Source organism: Mobula hypostoma, chromosome 5 (assembly GCF_963921235.1).
Source record: "Mobula hypostoma chromosome 5, sMobHyp1.1, whole genome shotgun sequence".
In the NCBI taxonomy this organism is placed as follows: domain Eukaryota; kingdom Metazoa; phylum Chordata; class Chondrichthyes; order Myliobatiformes; family Myliobatidae; genus Mobula; species Mobula hypostoma.
Window position 1 is genome coordinate 22,337,641 of NC_086101.1, and position 23,509 is coordinate 22,361,149.

The 23,509-nt window shown below is 43.9% G+C and overlaps 1 protein-coding gene across 5 annotated transcripts in view; it reads left to right on the forward strand.

Annotated features, from left to right (window-relative positions):
• LOC134346678 (uncharacterized) overlaps positions 1-23,509 on the forward strand; it is a 213,327-nt gene that overhangs the window by 60,004 nt on the left and 129,814 nt on the right. For all 5 annotated transcript variants that reach the window (XM_063048178.1, XM_063048179.1, XM_063048180.1 and 2 more), the window contains 2 exons: positions 2,893-3,183; positions 7,931-8,221. In XM_063048178.1, the coding sequence (XP_062904248.1) occupies positions 2,893-3,183; positions 7,931-8,221 (582 nt within the window). The remainder of the gene's footprint in view (positions 1-2,892; positions 3,184-7,930; positions 8,222-23,509) is intronic.

Genomic DNA, 23,509 nt, shown 5'->3' on the forward strand with positions numbered 1-23,509 from the left:
TGGAGGGGATATTTGCTTTCATTTCAAGAGGACGAGGATATAAAAGTAAGGATGTAATGCTGGTGCTGTATAAATTACTGCTGAGGCCTCACTTGGAGTATTGTGATTAGTTTTGGGCCCCTTATTTAAGAAAGGATGTGCTGACATTGGAGAGGGTTCAGAGGAGTTTTACAAGAATGATTGCTGTAATGAAAGAGTTATCATATGAGTAGTGATTGAAGTTTCTGGGCCTGTACTCAGAAGAGTTTAGAAGAATGAAGGAGATCTCATTGAAACCTAATGAAATTTGAAAGGCCAAGATGGAGTGGATGTGATGAGGATGTTTGCTTTCGTGGGTGAATTGAAGACCAGAGGGCACAGCCTCAAAAGAGAGGGATGTCCTTGACAGCTCAGGCTGAGTGACCTGGACAAGAAATGTAACTCAAGAACTAATCATAGAAACAAAGTTGGCATCTTTGAACGTAATCAGTGTGAAGAGAACAGTGTGATGTGTCAGTGCCTTACAATAACTGGCCAAGGTCAAGGCTGACGTGAATTTTTTTACAGGAGTGTGGGCAAACACACTCTGCAGCTACCAGAGTTGGTTGTGATGGTGGCCCCATGGTCTGTCTGTGTGTTTGGGGGCAACGATTGACATCCTTCTGGCCAGGAATTCTGTTACAGGGTGACACCTCCTCAATCACCCAAGTCAGAGAGGTGGTTGGTGGATGTGGCTGCTTGTGGCATGCATAATGTACTGAAACACTCTGCTCTGGTTAATTAACACGTACACCTCACCCGTGCGGAGCGAGAGACTGGCCATCCTCGAGCCGCTCCCACCACTGCCGGTGACGTCACAGCTGGTCATTCTGGTTGGTGACTTCAACTGCGTCATCGATACAGCGGGTAGTGCCGACAGCAGGCTGGACAGCACCTCCACATTCCTGATGAAAACAAGCTGCACAATGCCTTCAGCACCCCTTCAGAAGGATGGTGATGGTTTACTGACTGAGTTGTACTCGGCTACGTGGGACTGATGGGCCCAAACCTGCTGGGAGTGTACAATGCAATACTTCCAGCTGGCAGCATGTCAGACTCCATGAGGAAAGGCATCATTCCCCTCATATACAAGTAATAGGGGCAAAGGGGTGACATCAGAAACTGGAGACCCATTTTACTGTTGATTGTCAACTATAAGATCCTGTCCAAGGCCGTCACCAATTGGGACAAGTTTGTTCTGGTTCACCTGACCAAACCTGTGCTGTACCTGGCAGGAAGATCTCCCCCACAATCTCCATCAGCACAGGAGCACCACAGGATCTGTGTGCTTCACCCCTACTCTACTCACTTTACACTGACGACTGTGTGGCTACGTACAGCTCCAACGCCACTTTCAAGTTTGCTGATGTAGACTGAGACAAATGTGATAAATCAGCCTCTACTTCCTCAGGGGTTGGCAAAGATCCAGCATGACATCTAAAACTCTGACAAACCACTATAGATGTGTGGTGGAGAGTATATTGACTGGTTGTGTCACAGCCTGGTATGGAAACATCAATGCCTTTGAATGGAAAATTCTCCGAAAAGTATCAGATATGGTCCAGTCCATCAAGTAAATCCCTCCCAACGACTGAGCACATCTACACAGAGTGCTGTTACAGGAAAGCAGCATTCATCATCAGGGACTCCCACCACCCAGGTTGTGCCCTCTTCTCACTGCTGCCATCAGGAAGAATTACAGGAGCCTCAGGACTCACACCACCAGGTTCAGGAACAGTTATTAACCCTCAACTATCATCAGGCTCTTGAACCAAAGAGGATGACTTCACTCAACTTCATCTGCCCCATCATTGAAATGTTCCCTCAACCAATGGACTTGCTTTCAAAGACTGTTCATCTCATGTTCTTGATATTTATTGCTTATTTATTACTATTATTTTTTTATATTTACACAGTTTTTGTCTTTTGCACATTGGATGGGGGTGGTCATTCTTTGATTAATTTGTGTTTCTTGTAGTTACTGTGAATGACCACAGGAGAATAAATATTATTGTTGTATATGGTTACATATATGCACTTTGCTAATAAATTTACTTTGTATTTTGAACTTTGAATAATTGCCTGGACTGGACTGAGAAGATAAAACTGAAATTGGGTCTGTGGGGAGGGCGCTCCCTATCAATATCTGGGAAGAACCTGGTCATCAGGTGTGAGGGGCTCTCAGGCTGCTGTACTTGGTGCAAGTGTTGTCCATGCCCCCCTCCTCCAGCTTGAGAATCACTTGAGCTGTTTTCAGGTTCATTTGGGGGTCTGAGATGGAGTGGGTGAGGCGCAGATCACAATACACAAATCCCTGTATAGTGGGAGCAAAAATTTACCCGATGTCACCCTCACCCTGATGACCAACTTCATGTGTGGCTACATCAGGCTGTGTGTGGAACCTAAATACAGAGGCACCAGGTACCACCATGTGCTGAGGTTCTGCCTGTCCCCTGTGTTGCCAAGGTGTTGAAACTGAGGGATGTTCCTGAAAATGGGACGAATGAACCCCAGAGAAATCTAAAGGTTAGGCAATTCAACTTTCTGAGAGATGGAAAATAGAGAAATTTGAAGGCAGTGAATTGCCAGTTTTGGAGCCAGTGTAGATCAGAAGCACTGGGATCTGGCTTGAACAGGTATAGTGTGAGAGTGTTGGATCAGCCAAAGTTGATGAGGGGTTTGAGGTGGGAGGCTGGGCCGGAAAGAATTTTCACAACAATCTAGTCCAAAAGTCAAGTTCCTGTAACCCCAGTAAAGAGTGGCACAATATCCATTCAGTATTATGTTCTCATTTGCTGTAGTTTTACAAAATTCTCTATTTAGGTGTTTCACAGCCACCACATTTTAAATGAGTACAATTATTTTTATTAACAGATAAAGTTAAAGAAGAGGTTGGTCTCCTTGGCTCATCAGTTTTGCTGGATCCTGAACTCAAAGTTGATCCCAGCAAGAGTGAAATACTTTGGACCTTCATCAGCAGGAACATTTTGCATCATGTCCCAGGTCACAGCTTAGTGGAACTGAGTGACCAGTTCAAGTTTCGTCTGCACTTTGATACTTCTAATGGTGCTCTGACTGTGAATGGAGCAGAAGATGGTGACCAAGGAGATTACACCTTCATTGTGGATGGAGAAGAGCTGAGAATAATACAACTGCGCCTCTTTGGTAGGTAGCTTTATGTTTCATAGAATGTACAAGATCGTTCAGGCCATTTGGCCCACAATGTTATGCTAACCTTTTAACCTATTCCAAGAAACATAGAAACATGGAAAATAGGTGCAGGTGTCGGCCATTTGGCTCTTCGAGCCTGCACCGCCATTCAATTGTGATCATGGCTGATCATCCAACTCAGAACCCTGTACCGGCCTTCCCTCCATACCCCATGATCCCTTTAGCCACAAGAGCCATATCTAACTTCCTCTTAAATATAGCCAATGAACTAGCCTCAACTATTTCCTGTGGCAGAGAATTCCACAGGTTCACCACTCACTGTGTGAAGAAGCTTTTCCTAATCTCGGTCCTAAAAGGCTTCCCCTTTATCCTCAAACTGTGACCCCTCATTCTGGACTTCCCCAACATCGGGAACAATCTGCCTGCATCTAGCCTGTCCAATCCCTTTAGGATTTTATACGTTTCAATAAGATCCCCCCTCAATCTTCGAAATTCCAATGAGTATAAGCCTAGTCGATCCAGTCTTTCATCATATGAAAGCCCTGCCATCCCAGGAATCAATCTGGTGAACCTTCTTTGTACTCCCTCTATGGCAAGAATGTCTTTCCTCAGATTAGGGGACCAAAACCACACACAATACTCCAAGTATGGTCTTACCAAGGCCTTGTACAACTGCAGTAGTACCTCCCTGCTCCTGTACTCGAATCCTCTCGCTATAAATGCCAGCATACCATTCGCCTTTTTCACCACCTGCTGTACCTGCATGCCCACTTTCAATGACTGGTGTATAATGACACCCAGGTCTCGTCGAACCTCCCCTTTTCCTAATCAGTCACCATTCAGATAATAATCTGTCTTCCTGTTTTTGCCACCAAAGTGGATAACCTCACATTTATCCACAGTAAATTGCATCTGCCATGACTTTGCCCACTCACCTATCCTCTTAGCATCCTCCTCACAGCTAACACTGCCGCCCAACTTCGTGTCATCCGCAAACTTAGAGAAGCTGCATTTAATTCCCTCAACTAAGTCATTAATATATATTGTAAACAACTGGGGTCCCAGCACTGAGCCTTGTGGAACCCCACAAGTCTTTGCCTGCCATTCTGAAAAGGTCCCGTTTATTCCCACTCTTTGCTTCCTGTCTGCCAACCAATTCTCTATCCACATCAATACCTTACCCCCAATACCGTGTGCTTTAAGTTTGCACACTAATCTCCTGTGTGGGACCTTGTCAAAAGCCTTTTGAAAATCCAAATATACCACATCTACTGGTTCTCCCCTATCCACTCTACTAGCTGCATCCTCAAAAAATTCTATGAGATTCGTCAGTCATGATTTTCCTTTCACAAATCCATGCTGACCTTGTCCGATGATTTCACCGCTTTCCAAACGTGCTATTATCACATCTTTGAGAACTGACTCTAGCATTTTCCCCACCACCGATGTTAGGCTAACCGGTCTATAATTCCCTGGTTTCTCTCTCCCTCCTTTTTTAAAAAGTGGGGTTACATTAGCCATCCTCCAATCCTCAGGAACTAGTCCAGAATCTAAAGAGTTCTGAAAAATTATCACTAATGCATCCACTATTTCTTAGGCTACCTCCTTAAGCACTCTGGGATGCAGACCATCTGGCCCTGGGGATTTATCTGCCTTTAATCCCTTCAATTTACCTAACACCACTTCCCTACTAACATGTATTTCCCTCAGTTCCTCCATCTCACGAGACCCTCTGTCCCCTACTATTTCCGGAAGATTATTTATGTCCTCCTTAGTGAAGACAGAACCAAAGTAGTTATTCAGTTGGTCTGCCATGTCCTTGTTCCCCATAATCAATTCACCTGTTTCTGTCTGTAGGGGACCAACATTTGTCTTAACCAATCTTTTTCTTTTTACATATCTATAAAAGCTTTTACAGTCAGTTTTTATGTTCCTTGCCAGTTTTCTCTCATAATCTTTTTTCCCTTTCCTAATTAAGCCCTTTGTCCTCCTCTGCTGGACTCTGAGTTTCTACCTGTCCTCAGGTGTGCCGCTTTTTCTGGCTAATTTGTATTCTTCTTCTTTGGAGTTGATACTATCCCTAATTTCCCTTGTCAGTCACGGGTGTAATACCTTCCCTGATTTATTCTTTTGCCAAACTGGGATGAACAATTGTTGTAGTTCATCCATACGATCTTTAAATGCTTGCCATTGCATATCCACCGTCAACCCTTTAAGTATCATTTGCCAGTCTATCTTAGCTAATTCATGTCTCATACCTTCAAAGTTGCCCTTCTTTAAGTTCAGAACCTTTGTTTCTGAATTTACTATGTCACTCTCCATCTTAATGAAGAATTCCACCATATTATGGTCACTCTTACCCAAGGGGCCTCTCACGACAAGATTGCTAATTAACCCTTCCTCATTGCTCAATACCCAGTCTAGAATGGCCAGCTCTCCAGTTAGTTCCTCGACGTGTTGGTTCCAAAAACCGTCCCGCATACATTCCAAGAAATCCTCTTCCTCAGCACCCTTACCAAATTGGTTCACCCAATCTATATGTAGATTGAAGTCACCCATTATAACTGCTGTTCCTTTATTGCACACATTTCTAATTTCCTGTTTAATGCCATCCCCAACCTCACTACTACTGTTAGGTGGCCTGTACACAACTCCCACCAGTATTTTCTGCCCCTTAGTGTTATGCAGCTCTACCCATATCGATTCCACATCCTCCCGGCTAATGTCCTTCCTTTCTATTGCGTTAATCTCCTCTCTAACCAGCAATGCCACCCCACCTCCTTTTCTGTCATGTCTATCCCTCCTGAATATTGAATATCCCTGAATGCTGAGCTCCCATCCTTGGTCACCCTGGAGCCATGTCTATGTGATCCCAACTATATCATATTCATTAATAACAATCTGCACTTTTAATTCATCCACCTTTTTACGAATGCTCCTTGTATTGACACATAAAGCCTTCAGGCTAACTCTTACAACACTCTTAGCCCTTATACAATTATGTTGAAAAGTGGGCCTTTTTGATTTTTGCCCTGGATTTGCCGGCCTGCCACTTTTACTTTTCACCTTACTACTTTTTGCTTCTACCCTCATTTTACACCCCTCTGTCTCCCTGCACTTGTTCCCATCCCCCTGTTGTGAACTAACCTCCTCTCTCCTAGTCTCTTTAAGTTGATTCCCACCCCCCAACCATTCTGGTTTAAAGTCACCTCAGTAGCCCTCGCAAATCTCCCCACCAGGATATTGGTCCCCCTAGGATTCAAGTGTAATCCATCCTTTTTGTACAGGTCACACCTGCGCCAAAAGAGGTCCCAATGATCCAAAAACTTGAATCCCTGCACCCTGCTCCAATCCCTCAGCCACGCATTTATCCTCCACCTCATTGCATTCCTACTCTCGCTGTCGCCTAGCACAGGCAGTAATCCCGAGATTATTACGTTTGCAGTCCTTTTTCTCAACTCCCTTCCTAATTCCCTATATTCTTCTTTCAGGACCTCTTCCCTTTTCCTACCTATGTCATTGGTACCTATATGTACCACAACCTCTGGCTCCTCACCCTCCCACTTCAGGATATCTTGGACGCGATCAGAAATATCCTGGACCCTGACACCAGGGAGGCAAACTACCATCCGGATTTCTGGACTGCGTCCACAGAATCGCCTATCTGACTCCCTTACTATCGAGTCTCCTATTACTACTGCCCTCCTCTTCCTTTCCCTACCCTTCTGAACTACAGGGCCGGACTCTGTGCCAGAGGCACGGCCACTGTCGCTTTCCCCAGGTAAGCTGTCCCACCCCAGCAGTACTCAAATAGGAGTACTTATTGTCAAGGGGCACAGCCATTGGTGTACTCTCTAGTACCTGACCTTTCCCCTTCCCCCTCCTAACCGTGACCCACTTGTCTACCTCCCGTGGCCCCGGTGTGACCACCTGCCTGTAACTCCTCTCTATCACCTCCTCACTCTCCCTGACCAGACAAAGGACATCGAGCTGCAGCTCCAGTTCCCTAACGCGGTCCCTTAGGAGCTGCATCTCGGCACACCTGGCGCAGATGTGGATGTCCAGGAGGCTTGGAGACACCAGGACCTCCCACATCTGGCACCGAGAACAACAAACTGCCCTCACACTCATACTGCCCCTCTCCTCAAACAACAACAAAAAAATGAATACCAAACCCTCTTCGCCTCGCCCGTTTCCGCCTAAGCCCGTTGAGCCGAAGCCCTTAAGCCTTCACTCTGCTCCCGGCTCACTCCGCAGCCCGCAAACTCCACTGCCCACTATATAAGGTTCTGTTCCTTTTAAATCCTCCGCGCTTCACTGCCCGACATCACACGCCTGCGCAGTCCTGCCTCTCTGAACGCCGATGGGAAAAAGAAACGAAAAATTCAAAAATGGCTTCCTCCGCACTCCCGTTCCAACTCTAACACCTCCTGCTCTGAAGCCAGTGAATTGCTAGTTTTGGAGCCAGTGTAGATCAGAAGCACTGGGATCCGGCTTTAACAGGTATAGTGTGAGAGTCTTGGATCAGCCAAAGTTGCTGAGGGGTGTGAGGTGGGAGGCTGGACCAGAAAGAATTTTCACAACAGTCTAGTCCAAAAGACAAGTTCCTGTAACCCCAGTAAAGAGTGGCACAATATCTATTCAGTAGTATGTTCTCATTTGCCATAGTTTCACAAAGTTCTCTATTTCGGTGTTTCACAGCCACCACATTTTAAATGAGTACAATTATTTTTATTAACAGATAAAGATAAAGAAGAGGTTGGTCTCCTTGGCTCATCGGTTTTACTGGATCCTGAACTCAAAGTTGATCCCAGCAAGAGTGAAATAGTTTGGATGTTCACCAGTAGGAGCATTTTGCATCATGCCCCAGGTCACAGCTTAGTGGAACTGAGTGACCAGTTCAAGTTTCGTCTGCACTTTGATACTTCTAATGGTGCTCTGACTGTGAATGGAGCAGAAGATGGTGACCAAGGAGATTACACCTTCATTGTGGATGGACAAGAGCTGAGAATAATACAGCTAAGCCTCTTTGGTTGGTAGCTTTATGTTTCATAGAATGTACAACATCGTTCAGGCCATTTGGCCCACAATGTTATGCTAACCTTTTAACCTATTCCAAGAAAAATCTAACCCTTCCCTCCCTCACAGACTTCCATTTTATTTCCATCCGTGTGTTTATTCAGGATGTGATTGGGTACAGAATGTGCCATAGTTGTATTTTCCAGTAGAGGCTAAGTTGGGTGACTCCCCTGATAGAATAAACAGTGAGGTGGCAGATATTGAATGCAGCCGTCATTCAACCCCATCACTGTGATGTACCTGTCATCCCAAGGAGGAGCCCGTTCGGGATTTGAACCAACATTCATTGCTGCACTGGTGGGATGAGAGAAGAAGAACTGTTTGTCAAACCTGAGGCTTGGGTTTTCTGTTGGAGAGAACAGAAGGAAATGGCTGTGAAGTGAAAGTGTGGATGGATGGAAAAGGTGGAGAAATGGAAAAAGTAGCAAGAGAAGGGATGGGAGGGGAGGGAGGTACAAAATGCATTAGATTAGTGTGGGATTAGGCATGACATGATGAAAGAAACTTCAATAACGATGATAAGTAAAAGATAAAATTTATTTATTGAGCACTTTTCACACAGATGATGTAGTTCAAAGTTGCTGGCAATGGGCTAAAAGTACAAATATGAAAAATAAAATAAAAATAAATATAAATAAAAGACAAAACGATGTTTGTTGAAAGCAAGGTTAAATAAATAGATTTTAAGCTTTCATTTAAAGGTGTCAACTGAGTCTGCATCCCCTATAGGTTTAAGTATTGAGTTCCACAGTTTAGGAGTGTAGTTCAAAAAAGATGACCTGCCTATTTTCTTCTGAGGGAGATTTTTTTTTTAAATTTAAGAGGCCGGTGGCAGACAACCTGAGAGCCTGAGTAGGATTATGAAAGGAAAGTGATTCTGTGATGTACTCTGGTCACAAACCATTAAGTGTTTTAAAAACAGGGAAGACAAGATTAATATTCATTTTAAAAGATACAGAAAACTCTTGGAGCTTCCAAATTCCACCCCACCAAATTTTTATTGGCGTGTTTATGTGGGATGAAGCCATTCTCTGCACTGTGAAGTTAGCGGTGTATTGTAATAAACTTTCCCATTGTGTTTATGTGATAAAGCCATTGTCTGCACTGTGATGTCAGCAATGTATTGTCATAAACTTTTCCGTTCTGTTTGGTAAATCCGGGTACTGAGATAAGGACTAGAATTTTAGGAAACTGACCAGGGAGGAAGATGGAGAATATAAAAAGAATTAAGATTGTGTCTCTGTTTATGTTATTGAAATCCATACAATACTCACAATGATCACATTAATCTTATTGTTTAAACTCTGCTTCTGACATAAACATTCAGCCCCAGGTGAAGGTAATCAATGAGAAATATTTTGATCCTGGCTGACAACAAACCTGAGGGTGTTCTCTGAAGTAACAAGAGCCGAATCTTATTGAAAAGACTGAGATGTCAGGGTATCGATGTTCCCTGTGTAGATGGGTCACTGGTGGGTCAAAATGTGCTAATGGAGTGTGAGCCAGCTGGTAATTCCACAGACTATTAAATGTACACCTTCCCCTTCCTCCTGAGGTGCCGTGTCTGATGGATTCCACGGCAGTGCCCGTTTCACTGATTTCAATGTCTGCTCCTCATGACAAATGTCAGTAAAGCATTTCCATGTGTGAGGCTGCTCTGTCCCACTGGGAAAACAGCAAGAGTTCTTGGAGCTGGTGGTAATTCTGGGATGAAAGGTGGTGATGAATCAACATATAGGAGGGAGACTGAATATCTGTCTGAGTGGTGCCACAGCAATAACCTCCTCCTCAATGTCAGCAAGACCAAGCACCTGATTACTGACTTCAGGAGGAAACCAGAGGTCCATGAGCCATTCCCATCAGAGGATCAGAGTTGGAGAGGGTCAGCAACTTTAAATTCCTTGGTGTTATCATTCCAGACGACAGGTGCTGGGCGCAGCAGTTAAGTGTAAAATGAAGAAGGCACAGCAGTGCCTCTACTTCCTTTGGAATTTGCGGAGATTCATGTGACACCTGAAAATCTGACAGACCTCTGTAGATGTGTGATGGAGAGTATATTGACTGGCTGCATCATAGCCTATGGAACCACCAATGCCCTTCAACAGAAAATCCTACAAGAAGTACTGGATATAGCCCAGTCCATCATGGGTAAAACCCTCCCCACCATTGAGCACATCTACATGGAGAGTTGTTGCAGGAAAGCAGCCTCCATCATCAGGGAACCCCACCACATATTCAGAAACAAGTTTTGACCCTCAACCATCAGACACTTCAATCAAAGATGAAGTTATGAGGGCAGACTAGCCAACAATATAAAGCAGAATACCAAAAGCTTTTTCAGTTATATAAAGAGTTAAAGGGAGGTGAGAGTTGATGTTGGTCCACTGGAAAGTGATGCCGGTGAAGTAGTAAAGGGAGACAAAGAAATGGCAGATGAACTTAATTGGTACTTTGTATCTGTCTTCACTGTGGAAGACACTAGCAGTGTGCCAGAGGTCCGTGAGTATCACTGCTATTACAAAGGAAAAAGTGCGTGGCAAAGTGAAAGGTCTTAAGGTGGATAAATCACCTGGACCAGATGGACTACATCCCAGAGGCCTGAGAGAGGTTGCTGAAGAGATAACAGATGCATTGGTCATGATCTTTCAAGAATGACTTGATCCTGGCATGGTCCCAGAGGACCAGAAGATTGCAAATGTCACTCCACTCTCTAAGGCCATAAGATATAGGAGCAGAAGTAGGCCATTTGGCCCCTCGAGTCTGCTCTGCCATTCAATCATGTGCTGATACAATTCAGCAAGTCATCCCCACTGCCCCTGTCTTCTCCCCATACTCTTTGATGCCCTGACTAATAACGAACCTATCTATCTCTGCCTTAAATACACCCAGTGCCTTGGCCTCCACAGTTGCTCGTGGCACAAAATTCCAGATTTATCACCCTCTGACTAAAGTAATTTCTCTGCATCTCTGTTCTAAATGGACGTCCTTCAAACTTGAAGTCCTGCCCTTTGTCCTAGACTCCCCTACCATGGGAAATATTTGCCATATCTAATCTGTTCAGGCCTTTTAACATTCAGTATGTTTCTATAAGATAATCCCTCATTCTCCTGAACTCCAGGGAATACAGCTCAAGAGCTGCCAGGTGTTTCTCATACGGTAACCCTTTCATTCCTGGAATCATTTTCGTGAATCTTCTCTGAACCCTCTCCAATGCCAGTATATCCTTTTTAAAATAAGGAGCCCAAAGCTACACACAATACTCCCAAGTGTGAGGGGATCCTGAAGTACCCCTATTAACTGTGCTTCTGAAAAGAGAGAGAGAGTTATTTAATATCGACTTGTTTGTAAGAGAGAGAGACAGACAGACAGACACACACACAAAGACTAACTGGTTGGACTGTCACTTTAAGGCACGAGAAAGAACTGGTTAACTTTTGAATTTCTGCTGGAGTTGGAGACAGCACCGAGCAGCTCATAAGTTGCTATGGTGACCGAAGGCGGTGCAATTTAATGGACACTCGATGTTATGATTTTCGGCAGGTTGTTGATACTTCAAGGATTTTTGCCTGCTTGCATTTCTTCACAAAGGAAGGAGGGATTATTTGAATGACAGGTGGTACCCAGTACGGTGAGAGAAAATGGGAGGTCAGATGATACAGACCTCAGACACATGTTCTGGACACTGAATGAGCACTGTTGTGCCCGCAGAAAAAGTGGGCTTTGGAGGATCGATCATTTGGATCGATCCATCGCTCTTGCAGTGAAAAGAGGAAAGAGGTTGACTGGTGGGGAGTTGTCCATGTGTCCACACTCACCTGGGGGATAGCTCCACCAGAGAAAACCGTTCCCCTTTGTTAAAGTCACAGTTGGTGACTTTTAAAGGATTTTGAAGGACAGCGAGAAGATCGACGGCATCAGCTCACCTGAAGACTCAGATCTCTCTCTCTCTCTCTCCATCACTACTCAACTCAATACCACGAACTGAACTGAACTTTACTCATCATCATAAGACTGTATCTTTTTACCCCTAGAATTAAAGAAGCTTGGTTTTTCATACATATATTTCCACACTTACTGATTTACTAACCTGTTTGATTTATCTACATTTATATTACTGTATTGCGTAGTTACTAATAAATATTATTAGTTTATAGCAATACTGGACTCCAAAGTGTTTTCCATCTCTGCTGGTTCTATATTCCCGTCATGGGGTTCATGACATAAACTGAGGGCTCGTCCGGGATATGAACAAATTGGTCGGGAGGCTGGTTTGAATTTATTGGGAAAAATCCCTTTTGATTTGGTTGTGTGGAAAAACAGCAGAAATGGATGTTAGGGACTTTCTGAAATCGCCAGACCCGGTGACTTTGAAGTTAACTAAAAAGGATGATGTGCAGGACACTGCTAAGGAATTGAGAACTGAGGGAAAGAAGGGTATGACTAAGGTAGAAATTCAAAGAAAAATAGTTGAATATTATATTTCGACGAAGCAGTTTACTGAGGATGTGTTGAAAATGTTCGTGGAAGGTAAACCTATTGAGGATGAGTTTCAGCTTCTGTTGGAAAAATTAAAGATGGAGCAATTGAAAGTAAAACAGTTCAAGAGAGAGGCTGGAGAGGCAGCAAAACAGAGAGAAGAGGCAGAAAGACAGAGACAGCTTGAGAGGGAGAAATGGCAACGTGAAGATCACGTGGCAGAAAGGCAGAGACAGTTTAAAAGGGAGAAGTTGCAGCAAAAAGGTTTAGTGTCAGACCCTGATGATCTTCGCAGCTCGGAAGGGCTCGTTTTGTGTGATGAATTTAAAAGTCCTGATGATGTAAGAGCATACCCAGATGTAGAGGATGCCGCTACCCTGTAGCGGTCTGATAAGAAAGCAGATGAAGAAGTTTTAACCCATGAGGTTGATCTTACTCCAGAAAGAATTTGCCAGAGAATAGCTGTGAGGTTCGCAGTGACTTTTAATTTGAAACTGGGACAAGTGATGATAGCCCAGAAGAGGCAGCTGTTCCGATTGAATGTGTTCAGGTTGTGGAAGTACCTGTGAGTTCACAGGATTCTGAACCTTATGTTAAAGCTCAGTTAAAGTCGGAGGTGTCTGACTTAGTTGAAAAGGAATGCAGTTTTTGTGTGTCAGATGATCTTGATTCAGTGAATAAGGGGTTAACCTTGGTACCAGTGGAATGTGGGGATTCTCAGTTACTTGTATTAGACCATGTTTTAAATGCTGGTGAGGTCAGTGTTGCTGAAAATAATGGGAAAAGTGGTGTTCCTGGACTTTTGGATAAAGTGCTGGAAAAGGTTGAATAGGTTTCGCGACCTTTGACCCTGATTGCAGGACAAAGGCCTGCTGATGAAAGATGTACTGCTCTGTTGAATTTTGTTTGGATATTTGAGCATCTGCAAGGTCATAATGTTATTCAGTGTAATGTTGTGGAGAAGAACGAGGAAGTTTGTTATGGTTTTGGAGTGGATGTTGCTATGGAAGCAAGTCATCGTGAAGGTCGGAGAAAGTTGATAAAGAGATTACTTGGCCTCTTTCATAATGTATACATGATTCTCATCAGCCTGATGATGGTGCAGAGTTTGGTAAACAATGGAGGCACGTTGACACCTCTCCAAGATAAAAGTGTTTCAGCAATTCAGCTGATGAGTAAGCAGCCAGTTGAGGCCCATGATAGCAAAAGCAGAGGTTTAAAGTATAATGATGTGTCACAGACTTTTCTACCTTCCAGATTTCAGCTGGACTTAGAGGGTAGTACAGCTGATAAGAGTAAGGTGTATGAGAAAGGTTTGTCTTTATTGAGGAAGGAATTTATAGAGGAACAGAAGCGAGATTCTGAAATGGAGGCTTTAAAGGAGATAGCTCTCACAGGAGTGGAGGTTCAGAGAGAGTCAGTGGGATGTTGCCTTAAAGATGAGGTTTTGATGAGGAAGTGGAGCCCAGCCACAGTGCCTGCAAGTTATGTGGTGGTTCTGAAAGTTTACAGAGCTGAAATTTTAAACATGGCTCATAGAATGCCTTTAGGTAGACCTCATGTAGTGAGAGAGACGGTGAATAGGATTATGAAGGAATTTTACTGGCCTAGTTTAAGGGGGGATGTTGTGAATTGTAACAGGATTTGCCATACCTGTCAAGTTGAGGGGAAATCTAATCTGGTTATTCAGGTAACACTGCTTAATCCGATATCTGCTTTTAGTGAATCTTTTCCTAGGGTCATAGTGGATTGTGTAGGCCCATTGCAAAAGACTGCAGCTGGTTATCAGTATGTGTTAACAATTGTGTGTGCTGTGTCTAGGTCCCTTGAAGCAGTGTCTTTTGAAAACACTGAGGCCAAGACTGTGGTAACAGCATTCAGTAAGTTTTTCACACTGGTAGGTCTGCCCAGAGAAATTCAATTTGACCAGGGCAGTAACTTTACTTCGGGAACATTCCAGGGGATAGTTAGAGAAGTGGAAGCTAAGCACATGGTGTCATCTACATATCACACAGAGTCCAAGGGAGCCTTGGAACGGCTCAGCTCAACTGTTAAGACCATGATTAAAGCACATTATGTGAGAAGTGGGAAAAATTGGGATGAGGGGGTTCCCCCCTCTTATTTCCTGTTGGAGATTCGATTCAGAAGGCATTGGAGGGTAGTTTGTTGGAACCTGTGTTCAATTACAGGCCAAAAGGACCTTTGACTCTACTCAGAGAACTATGGTCTGATTTAGAAATATGTGTCAGTGTGTTTAGTTATGTTTTCAAACTCTGGAAGAGATTTAGTAAGCTTTGTGTCCTTGCAAAGGAAAGTTTACAAGATGGTCGAGTCAAAATAACACACTTGTTAGCTAGAATTGCAGCTGGGAGAATTGTTATGGAACAAAATGGAGTCGTGGAATCTGATAATGGAGTGGAAAAGCATGTTTACCCACTGAATCTAATCTCACCGAAATGTCAGAATTCCATTGTTTTGAAAAATATTACTGATAAGGTCCATCAGTTGGATCCTACACAGCGAAAACAAGTGAAAGGACTAATTGGCATTTTGAAATGGTGCACAGGTGCAGTGCATCACGTCATTATGAACCCAGCCCAGCCGATGAAACAGCTTCTTCACAGAGTGAAATTTGAGGACAGTAAAAGGGTTGAACAAAGAATTAGAAACAAGAGAGAACAAAGAAAGAGAATGGATTACTGTATTGAAAGAGTGGGGAAGGCTAAATACCTTATTAAGATTCACTTGTTAAAAGGATACTGGCGTGTTCCTTTAACAGACAGGGCTAAAGAGATATCAGCATTTGTGACACTGTCTCGACTGTATGAATACAATGTTTTACACTTCGGGATGAAAAATGCTCCAGGGACATTTCAAAGAATGGTCAATTCTGTGATTGGAGGGTTAGAAAGCACAGTTCATAACAATGATTTAGTGGTCTGGACAGACACGTGGGAAGAGCGTATTGCAGTGGTAGAAAAACTGTTTGACAGACTTTTTAAGGCCAATCTTACTGTGAACCTAGCTAAAAGTGAGTTTGGCCATGCCACAGTTATATCTCTGGGTTATGTGGTGGGCCAGGGGCACCTGGCTTCTGTACAGGCCAAGGTTCAAGCTGTTGCTGAAGTTCCTGTTCTGACTGGCAAGGAAACTTTGAGAAGGGTTTTAGGAATGGTTAGGTATTATCATAAGTGTTGTACGAACTTTGCTGACATCGCTCTCCCCCTAATAAAACTCCTAGGGAAGAGTGAAAGATTTGTATGGAGTGATTTTTGCCAGGAGGCATTTGAACATCTGAAAACCATCCTGTGTTATCATCCTGTGCTCAAAGCACCTGATTTTTCAAAACCATTCTCGATAGCAATAGACGCTAGCGCCGAAGCTGCTGGGGCAGTACTGTTACAGGAGGGTGTGGATGATATTGGACATCCAGTAGCTTATTTCTCAAAGAAATTTAATGTGCACCAGAAAAATTATTCAACTGTTGAAAAGGAGTTATTGGCACTTATTCTGGCCTTACAACATTTTGAGGTTTATACTTGTCCTGCTCAAAGACCCCTTGTGATTTACACGGATCATAATCGATTGGTGTTTTTAACTAAAATGAAGGATAAGAATAGAAGGTTGTTAAATTGGAATCTGATATCGCAAGGTACTGTGAAAGGTACATGTGAAAGGTACTGACAATATTAGAGCTGATTGCATATCCAGATGTTAAGTTGGAAACTGTACACATTTTTGCTCTGTCATCTGATGATTTTTTGCCTGTATTGTTTCAAACTCTGTAATTTTCATTTAGTCAATTTTTTGTGTGTGACGGGATTCTGAAGTATCCCTATGAACTGTGCTTTTGAGAAGAGAGAGAGAGAGTTTTCTGCTGATCAGGCAATGCTCCAACCATGCCAGTAACTTCCCTGTAATTCCATGGGCTCTTATCTTGCTAAGCAGCCTCATGTGCAGCAATTGTCAAAGGTCTTCTGAAAATCCAAGTACACCACATCCACTTCATCTCCTTTGTCTACCCTGCTTGCAATTTCCTCAAAAAATTGTAGTAGGTTAGCCAGGCAGGATTTTCCTTTCTGAAAACCATGCTGGCTTTTGCCTATCTTGTCATGTGCTTCCAGATACTCTGTAATCTCATCCCTAACAATTGATTTCAGCAACTTCCCCATTGATGTCAGACTAACAGGTCTATAGTTTCCATTCTGCTGCCTGCCACCCTCCTTAAATAACGAAGTAACATTTGCAATTTTCTAGTCATCCAGAACAATGCCAGAGTCTATCAATTCCATCAGGTGCAGGAGTTCTATCCATCTTCAGACCATTAATCTTCCTGAGCACCTTCTCAGCTGCAATTTTCACTGCACATACTTCACTTCCCTGACACTCTTGAATGTGTGGTACACTGCAGATTTTTTCCACTGTGAAGACCGATGCAAAATACGCATTCAGTTCCTCTGCCATCTCAGCATCTCTCACTACAATACCTTCAGGGCATCATTTTCAATTGGTCCTGTATCTCCCCTCAACTCCCTTTACCCTTCTATGTACTTAAAAAAGCTTTTAGTATCTTCTTTGATATTAGTTCCCAGCTTCCTTTCAAAATTCATCTTTTCCTTCCTAATGACCTTCTTAGTTTCCTTCTCCAAGTTTTTTAAGAGCTTCCCAATCTTCTATCTTCCCACTAGCTTTGGCTTCCTTTTATGCCCTCTCTTTTGCTTTTAATAGACAATAGACAATAGGTGCAGGAGTAGGGCATTCAGCCCTTCAAGCCAGCAGCACCATTCACTGTGATCATGGCTGAATCTAAATTGTCTACCCCTTGTTCTTAAACTGTGGCCTCTGGTTCTGGACTCACTCAACATCAGGAACATGTTTCCTGCCTCTAGCGTGTCCAATCCCTTAATAATCTTATATGTTTCAATCAGATCCCCTCTCATCCTTCTAAATTTCAGTGTATACAACCCCAGTCGCTCCAATCTTTCAACATATGACAGTCCCGCCATCCCGGGAATTAACCTCGTGAACCTACGCTGCACTCCCTCAATAGCTAGAACGTCCTTCCTCAAATTTGGAGACCAAAACTGTACACAATACTCCAGGTGTGGTCTCACCAGGGCCGTGTACAACTGCAGAAGGACCTCTTTGCTCCTATACTCAACTCCCCTTGTTATGAAGGCCAACATGCCATTAGCTTTCTTCACTGCCTGCTGTACCTGCATGCTTACTTTCAGTGACTGATGTACAAGGACACCTAGATCTCATTGTACTTCCTGTTTTCCTAACTTGACACCATTCAGTTAGTAATCTGCATTCCTGTTCTTGCCACCAAAGTGGATAACCTCACATTTATCCACATTAAGCTGCATCTGCCATGCATCTGCCCACTCACCCAACATGTCCAAGTCACCCTGCATTCTCATAACATCCTCCACACATTTCACACTGCCACCCAGCTTTGTGTCATCTGCAAATTTGCTAATGTTCCTTTTAATCCCTTCATCTAAATAATTAATGTTTATTGTAAATATACATTAACGTGTGTGCACATGGCCAAGTGGTTAAGGCATTGGACTAGCAACCTGAAGGTCGTGAGTTCGAGCCCCAGCCGAGGCAACGTGTTGTGTCTTTGAACAAGGTACTTAATCACACATTGTTCTGCGATGACACCGGTGCTCAGCTGTATGGGTCCTAATGCCCTTCCCTTGGACACATTGGTGTCATAGAGAGGGGAGACTTGCAGCATGGACAACTGCTGGTCTTCCATACAACCTTGGCCAGGCCTGCGCCCTGGAGAGTGAAGACTTTCCAGGTGCAGATCCATGGTCTCGCAAGACTAACGGATGCCTTTAATTGTAAATAGCTGCGGTCCCAGCACCGAGCCTTGCGGTACCCCACTAGTCACTGCCTGCCATTTTGAAAAGGACCCATTAATCCCTACTCTTTGTTTCTTGTCTGCAACCTATTTTCTATCCATGTCAGTACCCTACCCCCAATACCATTTGCTCTAATTTTGCACACTAATCTCCTATGTGGGACCTTATCAAAGGCTTTCTGAAAGTCCAGATACATTATATCCACTGGCTTTCCCATGTCCATTTTCATAGTTACATTCTCAAAAAATTCCAGAAGATTAGTGAAGCATGATTTCCCCTTCATAAATCCATGCTGACTTGGACCTATCCTACCACTGCTATCCAAATATGCCGCTATTTCATCTTTTATAATTGATTCCAGCATCTTCCCCACCACTGATGTCAGACTAACTGGTCTATAATTGCCTGTTTTCTCTCTCCTTCCTTTCTTAAAAAGTGGGATAACATTAGCTGCCCTCCAATCCGCAGGAACTGATACTGAATCTATAGAACATTGGAAAATGATAACCAATGCGTCCACGATTTCTAGAGCCAGCTCCTTAAGTACCCTGGGTTGCAGACCATCAGGCCCTGGGGATTTATCAGCCTTCAGTCCCATCATTTTACCCAACACCATTTTCTGCCTGATGCGGATTGCCTTCAGTTCCTCTGTTACCCTAATTCCTCTGGCCACTATTACATCTGGGAGATTGTTTGTGTCTTCCCTATTGAAGACAGATCCAAAGTTCCTGTTCAGCTTGTCTGCCATTTCCTTGTTCCCCATAATAATTTTACCTGTTTTTGTGTTCAAAGGCCCAACTTTGGTCTTAACTAATTTTTTCCTCTTCACATACCTAAAGAAGCATTTATTATCCTCCTTTATATTCTTGCCTAGCTTACCTTCGTACCTCATCTTTTCCCCCCCTTATTGCCTTTTTAGTTATCTTCTGTTGCTCCTTAAAAGTCTCCCAATCTTCTGGCTTTCCACTCATCCTTGCTATTTTATACTTCATCTCTTTTATTTTTATACTGTCCTTGACTCCCCTTGTCATCCACAGTCGCCCCTTAGGAACTTGTACAAAATTGTCAGGGTTTAAAAACAGAACACCATCTGCAGCGACCATCGTTGTAGCGGCTATTGTCGGAGTGGACTGAGTCAGAGTGGGACAGCTTTGTCTCAGCAGGCTTCAGCGAGAACAGGCAGAGGCCAGGGTAGGTTCCGGTAAGTTTTTTGTCCAGATTGTTTAGAGTAGAGAGAATCCCAGGCAGGATGTTGGAACGCTCCTCTTGCAGGATGTGGGAAGTCAGGGAGCCCTCCGGTGTCCCTGACAATGACACCTGCAAAAAGTGCATGAAGCTGCAGCTCCTAACAAACCGCGTTAGGGAACTGGAGCAGGAGCTGGATGACCTCCGGATCATTCAGGAGAATGAGGAGATTATAGATCGTAGCTACAGGGAGGTAGTTACGCCAAAGGAGCAGCGCACAGGTAGTTGGGTCACTGTCAGGCGAGGAAAGAGCAGGCAGAGCAGGGTTCCCCTGTGGCCATTCCCCTCAACAACAAGTATACCGCATTGGATACTGTTGGGGGGGATGACTTACCTGGGACAAGCTGCAGCAGCCGGATCTCTGGCACTGAGTCTGGTTCTGCAGTGCAGAAGGGAGGATGGAAGAAGAGGAGAGCGGTAGTGATGGGGGACTTGATAGTTAGAGGTACAGATAGGAGGTTCTGTGGTCGTGACAGAGAATCCAGGATGGTTTGTTGCCTCCCGGGTGCCAGGGTCAAGGATGTCTCTGATCGCTTGCGTGTCATTCTGAAGCGGGAGGGTGATCAGCCAGATGTCGTGGTGCACATCGGTACCAATGACAAAGCAAGGATGAGTGAGGAGGTCCTGGAGAGTGAGTATAGAGAGCTTGGCAGGAAGTTGAAAAGCAGGACCTCAAGGGTGGTAATGTCAGGATTGCTTCCTGTGCTACGTGCCAGTGAGGGTAAGAATAGGATGCTCTGGAGGATGAACAAGTGGCTGAGGAACTGGTGAAGGGGGCAGGGTTTCAGATTTCAGGATCATTGGGACCTCTTCTGGGGCAGGTGGGACCTATACAAGAGAGACGGGTTACACTTGAACTACAGGGGGACCAATATCCTTTCAGGGAGGTTTGTTAGTGCTGTTGGGGAGGCTTTAAACTAGATTTGCAGGGGGATGGGAACCAGAGTGCCACAGCTAACAGTGTGGCTGGTGTGAACATAAATGATGTTAAAAGTCCAAGCAAATCCGCTAATAGAAAGGTTGTGAGTGGTGGTAAAAATCTTCTGAGGTGTATATATTTCAATGCTAGGAGTATTGCGGGGAAGGCGGACGAGTTGAGGGCGTGGATTGACATGTGGAATTATGACGTTATAGCAATTAGTGAAACTTGGCTACAGGAGGCATAGGACTGGCAGCTTAGGACAGATTAGAGGGCTTGTCTACTGAGTCCTTATGGGTGGAACTGAGAAACAGGAAAGGTATGGCCACTTTAGTGGTGTTGTATTATAGACCACTCAATAGTCAGCGAGAATTGGAAGAGCAAATCTGCAGAGAGATAGCAGGCAACTACAGGAAACATAAAGTTGTGGTGGTAGGGGATTTTAATTTTCCATATATTGATTCGGACTCCCATACTGTTAGGGGTCTAGATGGTTCAGAGTTTGTAAAATGTATTCAGGAAAGTTTTCTAAATCAATACATAGAGGGACCAACTAGAGGGGATGCAATATTGGATCTCCTGTTAGGAAACGAGTTAGGACAGGTGACGGAAGTCTGTGTAGGGAAGCACTTTGGTTCCAGTGATCATAACACCATTAGTTTCAACTTGATCATGGACAAGGATAGATCTGGTCTTAGGGTTGAGGTTCTAAACTGGAGGAAGGCCAAATTTGAAGAAATGAGAAAGGATCTAAAATGCGTGGATTGGGACAGGTTGTTCTCTGGCAAGGATGTGATCGGTAAGTGGGAAGCCTTCAAAGGAGAAATTTTGAGAGTGCAGAGCTTGTATGTTCCTGTCAGGATTAAAGCAAAATGAATAGCAATAAGGAACCTTGGTTCTCAAGGGATATTGCAACTCTGATAAAGAAGAAGAGAGAGTAGTATGATGTGTATAGGAAGCAGGGAGTAAATAAAGTGCTTGAGGAGTATAAAAACTACTAGAAAATACTTAAGAAGGAAATCAGGAGGGCGAAAAGAAGACATGAGGTTGCTTTGGCAGTCAAAGTGAAAGATAATCCAAAGAGCTTTTACAGGTAAATTAAGAGTAAGAGGATTGTAAGGGATAAAATTGGTCCTCTTGAAGATCAGAGTGGCCGGCTATGTGCGGAACCAAAAGAAATGGGGGAGATCTTAAATGGGTTTTCTGTGTCTGTATTTACAAAGTAAACTGGCATGAAGTCTATGGAATTAAGGGGGACAAGTAGTGAGATCGTGGAAACTGTACAGATTGAAAAGGAGGAGGTACTTGCTATCTTGAGGAAAATTAAAGTGGATAAGTCCCCAGGACCTGACAGGGTGTTCCCTCGGAGCTTGAAGGAGACTAGTGTTGAAATTGCAGGGGCCCTGGCAGATATATTTTTCATGTTGGTATCTACGGGTGAGGTGCCGGAGGACTGCAGAGTGGCTCATGTTGTTCCGTTGTTTAAAAAAGGATCAAAAGGTAATCCGGGAAATTATAGGCCGGTAAGTTTGATGTCGGTGGTGGGTAAGTTATTGGAGGGAGTACTAAGAGACAGAATCTATAAGCATTTGGATGGACAGGGACTTATTAGGGAGAGTCAACATGGCTTTGTGCGTGGTAGGTCATGTTTGACCAATCTGTTGGAGTTTTTCGAGGAGGTTACCAGGAAAGTGGATGAAGGGAAGGCAGTGGATATTGTCTACATGGACTTCAGTAAGGCCTTTGACAAGGTCCCGCATGGGAGGTTAGGTCGGAAAATTCAGTCGCTAGGTACACATGGGGAAGTGGTAAATTGGATTAGACATTGGCTCAATGGAAGAAGCCAAAGAGTGGTAGTGGAGAATTGCTTCTCAGAGTGGAGGCCTGTGACTAGCGGTGTACCACGGGGATCAGTGCTGGGTCTATTGTTATTTGTCATCTATATCATTGATCTGGATGAAAATGTGGTAAATTAGATCAGCAAATTTGTTGATGATACAAAGATTGGAGGTGTGGTTGACAGTGAGGAAGGTTTTCAGAGTCTGCAGAGGGACTTGGACCAGCTGGAAAAATGGGCTGAAAAATGGCAGATGGAGTTTAATACAGATAAGTGTGAGGTATTGCACTTTGGAAGGACAAATCAAGGTAGAACATACAGGGTTAATGGTAAGGCACTGAGGAGTGCAGTAAAACAGAGGGATCTGGGAATACAGATACAAAATTCCCTAAAAGTGGCGTCACAGGTAGATAGGGTCGTAAAGAGAGCTTTTGGTACATTGGCCTTTATTAATCAAAGTATTGAGTATAAGAGCTGGAATGTTATGATGAGGTTGTATAAGGCATTGGTGAGGCCGAATCTGGAGTATTGTGTTCAGTTTTGGTCACCGAATTACAGGAAGGATATAAATAAGGCTGAAAGAGTGAAGAGAAGGTTTACAAGGATGGTGCCGGGACTTGAGAAACTCAGTTACAGAGAAAGGTTGAATAGGTTAGGACTTTATCAAATCTCCCCTCATTCTTCTACGCTTCAGGGAATAGAGGTATATAAAATTATGATAGGTATAGATAGAGTGAATACAAGCAGGCTTTTCCACTGAGGGAAGGGGAGAAAAAAACCAGAGGACATGGGTTAAGGGTGAGGGGGGAAAAGTTTAAAGGGGACATTGGGGGGGGCGCTTCTTCACACAGAGAGTGGTGGGAGTTTGGAATGAGCTACAAGACAAGG